The sequence below is a fragment of the Cebus imitator genome, unplaced genomic scaffold (genome assembly GCF_001604975.1).
Source record: "Cebus imitator isolate Cc_AM_T3 unplaced genomic scaffold, Cebus_imitator-1.0 Scaffold322, whole genome shotgun sequence".
NCBI lineage: Eukaryota > Metazoa > Chordata > Mammalia > Primates > Cebidae > Cebus > Cebus imitator.
This window is the reverse complement of record NW_016107637.1, coordinates 2,244,300-2,252,565: the sequence shown is the minus strand read 5'-3', so window position 1 is coordinate 2,252,565 and position 8,266 is coordinate 2,244,300. Positions and strand designations below refer to the sequence as shown.

General features: G+C 44.9%; 1 protein-coding gene across 3 annotated transcripts in view; it reads right to left on the bottom strand.

Annotated features, from left to right (window-relative positions):
• Positions 1-8,266, bottom strand: part of LOC108286559 (CREB binding protein) — a 161,766-nt gene that overhangs the window by 51,060 nt on the left and 102,440 nt on the right. For all 3 annotated transcript variants that reach the window (XM_017504469.1, XM_017504471.1, XM_017504470.2), the window contains 5 exons: positions 7,506-7,623; positions 6,829-7,000; positions 6,129-6,173; positions 3,314-3,438; positions 2,484-2,672 (listed from right to left, as the gene is read on the bottom strand). In XM_017504469.1, the coding sequence (XP_017359958.1) occupies positions 2,484-2,672; positions 3,314-3,438; positions 6,129-6,173; positions 6,829-7,000; positions 7,506-7,623 (649 nt within the window). The remainder of the gene's footprint in view (positions 1-2,483; positions 2,673-3,313; positions 3,439-6,128; positions 6,174-6,828; positions 7,001-7,505; positions 7,624-8,266) is intronic.

The window sequence follows — 8,266 nt, the reverse complement described above, 5'->3', positions numbered from 1 at the left end:
TTTCACGATATTGATTCTTCCTAACCATGAACATGGAATGTTTCTCCACCTGTTTGTGTCCTCTCTTATTTCGTTGAGCAGTGGCTTGTAGTTCTCCTTGAAGAGGTCCTTTACGTTCCTTGTTAGTTGTATTCCTAGGTATTTTATTCTCTTTGTGGCAATTGTGAATGGAAGTTTGTTCTTGATTTGGCGCTCTTTAAGTCTGTTATTGGTGTAAGAGAGGCCTTAAGATTCTTGGTGCTTTTCTGCCCAGGAATCTCTGGTCTGGCTTCCCTCTTGAGTCCCTTTTTCAATCAGCTGAATGGGCGACTCTGCCTTCCCCGAGCTCCAAATGTCGACCAAAAGGGGGCCCAGTCCCGTTTACTCTGCACTGAGAACTGCCGCGCCGGCCACAAGAGTGGCGCTGGCTACCTGTGGGGCTCCTCTGCTGGGAATCTTCAGGTCCGTGAGCAACAAAAATTCGTCTGAAAGTGTGGTGTCCTCTCGTTCGCTGCACTTTCACTGGGAGCTATAATCCTGAGCGGCTAGTAATCGGCCATCTTGGATCTCTCTGCCGGTCAAGATTTTTTTTTAAGTTAGTTGCTTCTTCTGAACTCCTCAGGTGATCACCCACCTCAGTCTCCCAAAATGCTGGGATTACAGGTGTGAGTTACCACACCTGGTGAATTTTTGTGCTTTCGGTAGAGATGGTGTTTCACCGTCTCTACCAAAGACACTTCAGATACTTCAAATGTGGAGACACTTCAGAATTATTTGTGGACCTTTTAAAAATGATTCTGAATCACTATTCTAGAGCAGGGGTTGGCAAACTTCCACCTGTGGGCCATACACACAGAACTGCTTGTTTCTTTCTTTTTTTTTTTTTCTTTTTAAAAAGACGGAGTTTCACTATGTTGGTCAGGGTGGTCTTGAGCTCCCGACCTCAGGTGATTTGCCCGCCTCAGCCTCCCAGAATGCTGGGATTACAGGTGTGAGCCACCACGCCTAGCCAATGGCTGCTTGTTTCTATAAATAAAATTTTATTGGCACACAGTCACCTCATTCATGTACCACAGCAGCTTATGCACTGTAAGAACAGAGGCAAATGATGAAAATCAAAACTGAATTGAATGGCTTGCAAAGCTGAAGATATTTAGTATCTGGCCTTTTACAAGAAGTTTGCTAATCCCTGTTCTAGAGCAATGAGATGTTATGGAAAATTAAGAATAATTAGTGAGGAAATATGTAAAAGTGACTTATTCAGCATTACTTCACATTAAAAACGGAAAACAAGGCCAGGTATGGTAGCTCATGCCTGTAATCCCAGCACTTTGGAAGGCTAAGGCGGGTGGATCACCTGAGGTCAGGAATTCGAGGCCAGCATGGCCAACATGGTAAAACCCTGTCTCTATTTAAAAAAAAAAAAAATTAGCTGGGTGTGGTGGCACGCGTCTGACAGCTACCTGAGAGGCTGAGGTGGGATAATTGCTTGAACCCAGGAAGCAGAGGTTATAGAGTCAGGATTGTGCCACTGCACTCCAGCCTGGGCAACAGAGCAAGACCCTGTGTCAAAACAAACAAACAAACACACACACACACTTAAAACAAGAATTTTATCTGTTGGGGAGGATTTGGTCTGTTTTAAACACATGTGTATTTTGTATACAGTAGCAATCATATGCACTACAACAAAAGAGGAACAAATAAAGGAACAATTGTTTTCTTCAGCTCTAGATTGAAAAATTAAAAACATTCAACAAGAAGAGATCTATTGAAATAACTTTGTTAGCTTGACTTCACCTGGCAGTGGAGACGATACGAAAGCCAAATCTCCAAAAGTGAATTCATGGGTCCTTCTCACTCCCTTTTTAAAATTCTAATGACTCAGGCCGGGCATGGTGGCTCACACGTGTAATCCCAGCACTTTGGGAGGCTGAGGGGGGCAGATCACGAGGTCAGGAGTTTAAGACCAGCCTGACCAACATGGTGAAACCCTGTCTCTACTAAAAATATAAAAAATTAGCTGGGCATGGTGGCGTACACCTATAGTCCCAGTTATTCAGGAGGCTGAGGCAGGACAATCTCTTGAACCCGGGAGGCAGAGGTTGCAGTGAGCTGAGACGGCACCACTGCACTCCAGCCTGGGAAATACAGCAAGACTCCGTCTCCAATAAAATAAAATAAAAAAATAAAATTCTAACGTCTCTCAGAGTCACGTTAAACTTAAAATTTGAAATACATAAAAAATAAGAAAAAACCCAAAGATCAAACACAAAAGCACACAAACCAAAAAAATCTAAATCCATTTCCGTTTTTGCATGTAGTTAAGCCACAGAGAGTAAGAGAAATTCCATAAAAGGTAAGACTTACAGGACAAAGGAGGGAAAAAGATACTGATATACAGAAGATAAATGTGTGTTCTGGATGAAGGAAGACAGGCTTAGGTCACAGAAAGCTGGGGCAATGTGAATATTGGCAGCCACGGTCCCAGTGGGGCACGGTACCTGTGACACGCCTGTCTGGGCTGGCGGCTGGCTCATCCCCACACTGTTCACACTCATTGCTCCGCTGGATGACGGGAACTGGTTTTGTGGCAGAAACTGGCTCTGAGCGGGCGCCTGGGCCATCATGTTGTTGGTGTGCGCACCCATCATGTTCGGAGGCTGAGGCATTCGGGAAGGAGAAATGGCCATCTACGAGACAACAAGCACCACCAGAGCTGTAGTTCAGAAGCTGGTGGCCAGAGTTTTCAAGATGGACCAGAAAGACCCAAGGCCTCACAATCCCAGAGGATGCCAGGCACAGGGCTGAAATCCCGCCCTTCCTTGTGGGAAGAGGCCACCACTTGCTAAGAACTCCTGGGCTTCTGGGTACTTTACCCACTTTCTCAGGCAATCTCTCAAATAAACCAGCTTCAAAATGTCCTCTGAAGAGAAATCAATAGGCTATAATTTAAAGTTTAAGACATGCCTATGAGTTCTCTAAAGTGTTTAGAAAGCAGCCTCGGGAGAGAGAGCTCTCAGTCAACAGATGCTGACAATTCCCTGCTGGCCATATATCTGAGGCTGCCTTCTCCAGCCTTGAACTCCCACATTCTCACAAAGCCATACATTCCCATAAATTTGTTATTCCAATAAAATAACTAACAGTCAAATAATTCTCATTGTAGTAATGAAGATTTTTCTAAAAAGAAGAGATGAAAGAAATAAAGCATAACCCAAATTCAAAGGAACAAGAACCACAGGATTCTCAAGTGACATGAATTCTGCTGCTTAGACAATGTTCCATGTGAGAGGAAGGGCTATCTGCAGCACAGCTAAAGAGAAGCACTTACCCCGGGCACTGAGCCCATGCTGTTGATCTGTACAGAGTGGTTCATTGGAGAGGCTGTACGAGGTCCCATGGGTGCTTGTGGCAACTGGACGTTCCCCAAAGACATGGGGTTAAATGAATTCATCCCTGTAAATGTACCCACAACAGTTCATTAGGAAAAGCACCCACAGGAAAACAGAATTACGGCTTGCTAAATAAACTCTAAGTAAAATAAGATGGAACACACAGGCAACCGAAAACTGAAAGGAAAACACCCTATTAATCAATGCACATGATGATGGAACAGACTTCTCCATATCCAGGGAAAATGGCATCAATGTGGTGGTGGTGGTGAGGGTGGCATGATGGGGTGCGCTAGGCAAGGATGAGGATATGAAGGCATAAGATTGGAAATGACAGAACAAGTGTGTGAGACGTTAAACAAGACTGAAGCAGAGCTGAACCAGAGGGCAGCGTACAGAACAAAGTATCACAGAAACAAATAGGGTGAGGAGGTGCCCTGAAGGAAAAGGATACCGCCCCCACCCCAATCTTTGAGAGGTTTCCTAAGACCAGGGCAAGATTCTGTGCACACCCAAACCTAATGCCTCAGGAACAGCCGGTGTGCATCATCCCAGACTTCCTAGCTCCTTGCTGGGTTTACATTCATTGTTAGAATCCGTGCTAAGACTCCAAATATTGTTTTAATTTTGCAAGCACTTTAAGCATTAAGAAGTGCCCAAGAGTTAGCAATCCCCAACCCCAGCCTCCTGTAGTTTACAGAGATTTCACAGCCAGTAAGTTTCTCCAGAGTGTGGTGTCTAGTTCCTTCCAATTTCCAACAATACTCTGTAAACTCAGATCTAAAGAAGCACCAGTTTCAAGTTATTCTTGGGACCAACACTAGAATCTGACAGAACCCTTGAGAGAATTTCCGGGAGTCATTACCTTAGCACTGCTGTAGCCATAAGAAGGCTCAAAGGATGACTCTCATGGAGCACTACCTTTAACGATTACCTAGAAATACTACCCTCAAAAAACCATGTGCCAATATAGACCAGGAAGACTTTCCAGCGAGTGTGTAATGTAAGTTTCCCCTCTCTTGAGAATTTTATAAAAGAAAAAGAATTACTAAGAAACAACACTTAAAGAAATCTGTATTTACCCAGATGTGCTGGCAGGGAGGTTGCTAAGTGCTTGACTAGAAAACACCTATTCCAATATTCTGCTGCTCAACAGCAGGCTCATCACATCCCACACCAGTAGCATCTTCCTATCCAGACCGAAGCCCTGGACCAATCCCCAACACAGCATCCAGTCACTTTCCTCAGGCTCAATTTCTCTGACTCCTTCATTTCCTTCTTTTTTTTTTTTTGGAGACAGTCTTGCTCTGTTGCCCAGGCTGGAGTGCAGTGGTGCGATCTGGCTCACTGCAACCTCTACCTCCTGGGTTTAAGCAATTCCCCTGCCTCAGCCTCTTGAGTAGCTGGGACTACAGGCATGTGCTGCCATGCTCACCTAATTTTTTATTTTTAGTAAAGACAGGGTTTCACTATGTTGGCCAGGCTGGTCTCAAACTCCTGACCCTGTGACCTACCCACATCGGCCTCTCAAAGTGCTGGAATTACACGCATCAGCCACCGTGCCTGGCCTTTTTTTTTTTTTTTTTGAGATGCAGTTTCGCTCTTGTTGCCCAGGCTGGAGTACAGTGGTACAATCTTTACTCACTGCACCCTCTGCCTTCTGAGTTCAAGTAATTCTCCTATCTCAGCCCCCCGAATAGCTGGGATTACAGGCGTGCACCACCATACCTGGCTAATTTTTGTATTTTTAGTAGAGACGGGGTTTCACCTTGTTGGCTAGGCTGGTCTCAAACTCCCAACCTGAAGTGATCCTCCCGCCTCGGCCTCCCAAAGTGCTGGGATTACAGGTGTGAGCCACCATGTCTGGCCAGACTCCTTGACTGCTTTCACCCTTCAAATCTAGTCCATCAAAACAAGTCCCTGATAAGTTTTTTCTATAATATCAGCTATCTACCATGTCTTTTCCAGGATCCAATATGAATAAAACTTTTACAATGATCTCTTCTTCCCTCCCTCCCAAACTACTGGTGCCAAAGCACCAAACTACTTTGCCAAAGCAAAGCTTTCTTCCTCAGAGTCTTCTGGATAATGTCACCACCTTATTTCACAACCTGGGAAAATATCCTCCCGCTTGGGTCTCAATGATCAAGAGCCACAAGGTTTTCAAATGCAGCCTACCTCAAAAGAAAAATTGCTGTTTCAACCAACAAAAAACCATAGCCTCCCTACTTAAGAACATTTCAAGGTTGCTGAGACAGCTACTGCCACCCCAACTTGGTGCAGGACCTGTGTGTACAAACTCTCCAGAAGTTGACATCCAGCTAGCTGGGTTTAAGCCCTAGGACCAAGAGCAGCCCCTGCTGTCACCACCTCACCATCTGCAAGCGCTCAGCAGTATAGGACCGGCTTGCATGCTTCTCCTTCTCGGCATTCAGAAGGACTTCCTCCCCGCATCTACAGTGCTTCTTTCTCAGACTCTTCCTGAGTAATGTACCAAATCCACTCTACCATCCATTAAAAAAATAAAAAGCTAAATACTACTTCTGATCTCTTGGAAGATATTTCCTATCATCTCCAAACTCCACACTATAAACAGACGCATACTACCTGCAGAACTGAATTCTGACCACCAGCAAAAAAGGAATGGAAAGAATAAAGGGCTAGAAAGAAACACACAGGGGAAGAGGAAAAAAAAAAAAAAGTAAAAGTTATAGCTGTTGAATGTTAATATGATTCACAGCAAATAGTTAATACCTTGAGAAACTTGCATGCGATTCACTGGAAGGGGTAGGGGTCCATCTATGGTGACAAAAAAACAAAAACAAAACACCATAGTTATTTAATATAATCCTTGATTCAGGAACAGGAAATTTCTTTTTCTTTGAGATGGAGTCTTGCTCTGTTGCCCAGGCTGGAATGCAATGGTATGATCTCGGCTCACAGCAACCTCTGCTTCCCAGGTTCAAGTGATTCTTCTGCCTCAGCCTCCTGAGTAGCTGGGACTACAGGCATGCACCACCAAGCCCGGATAATTTTTGTATTTTTTAGTAGAGATGGGGTTTCACCGTATTGGCCAGGCTGGTCTCGAACGCCTGACCTCATGAACCACCTGCCTCGGCCTCCCAAAGTGCTGGGATTATAGGCGTGAGCCACCGTGTCCAGCCGGGAATAGGAAATTTCTTATTAGGGCTTCAAACTTAAAGAGAAAAACAGCCAACAAGTCCAAAAACACTTGTGTTCCAATGCCAGTGCACCCTTTAAAGGGCCTTCCCAAGAGACAAACTCAGAGTCCCAGCACGGCCTGAGGCAGGTGGTCAGGGCCACTGCAACATCAACAGCTTCTATAGGTCACGCATCAAAGACTCTAATCCTCTATTCTTAGAAATACACTCCAAACATGAAGGAAAACCAAGGAAACGGGCTAATGATTGGCAGAAGGAAATGAAATCCTTACTTGGGGGTCTCACAGGTTGTGCCTGTGGAATCACAGGGGGCTGAGCCCCTGGGGCTGGTAAGGCTGGCTGGTTCCCCAAGATGCCTTGTTTATGTAAACGCGACCTCCGTTTTTCTTCTAGTTCTTTTTGTATCTTGTAGATTTTCTCGGCTAGTAAGTGATAATATTCATCCTAAAAGCAATCATATTCAATATGAAGCAGTTAAAACTGTACAAAGCAATGGAATGATCTGTGTTGTAGGTTCTAACTAATGAACTTCTTCACTGAGTACACTGGCAAAAGTATGCAAATACCTGATGCACCAGGAGCCCACACTCTTGCTCAATTCCCAATGACTTTATAGGACATGTCAAATAGTAGGTACTAAAGACATGTTCCATTTCACTCAAATCAACTTCTTGAATATTCACTGATGCTAGCAATAATACAACACCACCTAATATGAAAAATATATCCTATGGACATAATGTAAATTTATATACTCCATGTACCAATGTAGCTAACCAAGAGAGTTGTGCAGGAAATTTGTGTGTTATCTGGGAAGTCTCCTTGGCCAGTGGCCTCATGTGTCTCCCAACTACACAGATTCCACTGTTTCCAGATAATAAACCAGACAAATGTAGTGCTGTCTACTACAGATGCAGTAGAGGCCAGAGCACGGTGAGCAGCTACCTACCCTGCTGTTGGCGGACTCATACATGTCCCCTTCCACTTTCTTAGCATAGGCTACCAGGTTTTCCATGCGGCGATCCTTTAGAGCTGCAGGATCAGGTGTTGGGAAGATGGCTTGGACTCTGAAAGGATAACACATCTATCAAACTACAGTACTTCCTTTTTTTTTTTTTTCGTAGAGATAAGTCTCGCTCTGTCACCCAGGCTGGAGTGCAGTGGCGCGATCTCAGCTCACTGAAACTTAAGCCTTCTGAGTTTAAGCAATTATCCTGCCTCAACCTCCCAACTAGCTGGGACTACAGGCATGCACCACCACATCCGGCTAATTTCTTTTGTATTTTAGTAGAGACAGGGTTTCATCATGTTGCCCAGGGTGGCCCTGAACTCCTAAGCAAGGCAATCCGCCTGCCTTGGCCTCCCAAAGTGCTAGGATTATAGGTGTGAGCCACTATCAAATTACTTTCTTTCTTCTTTTTTTAAAAAAAGGGGTCTTGGCTGGGCATGATGGCTCATGCTTGTAATCCCAGCACTTTGGGAGGCCGAGGCAGGCAAATCACCTGAGGTCAGGAGTTTGAGACCAGCCTGGCCAACGTGGTAAAATCCTGTGTGTACTAAAAATACAAAAATTAGCTGGGCATGGTGGCGGGTGACTGTAATCCCAGCTACTTGGGAGGCTGAGGCAGGAGAATTGCCTGAACCCAGGAGGCGGAGGTTGCGGTGAGCTGAGATCGCGCCATTGCACTCCAGCCTGGGTAACAAGAGCGA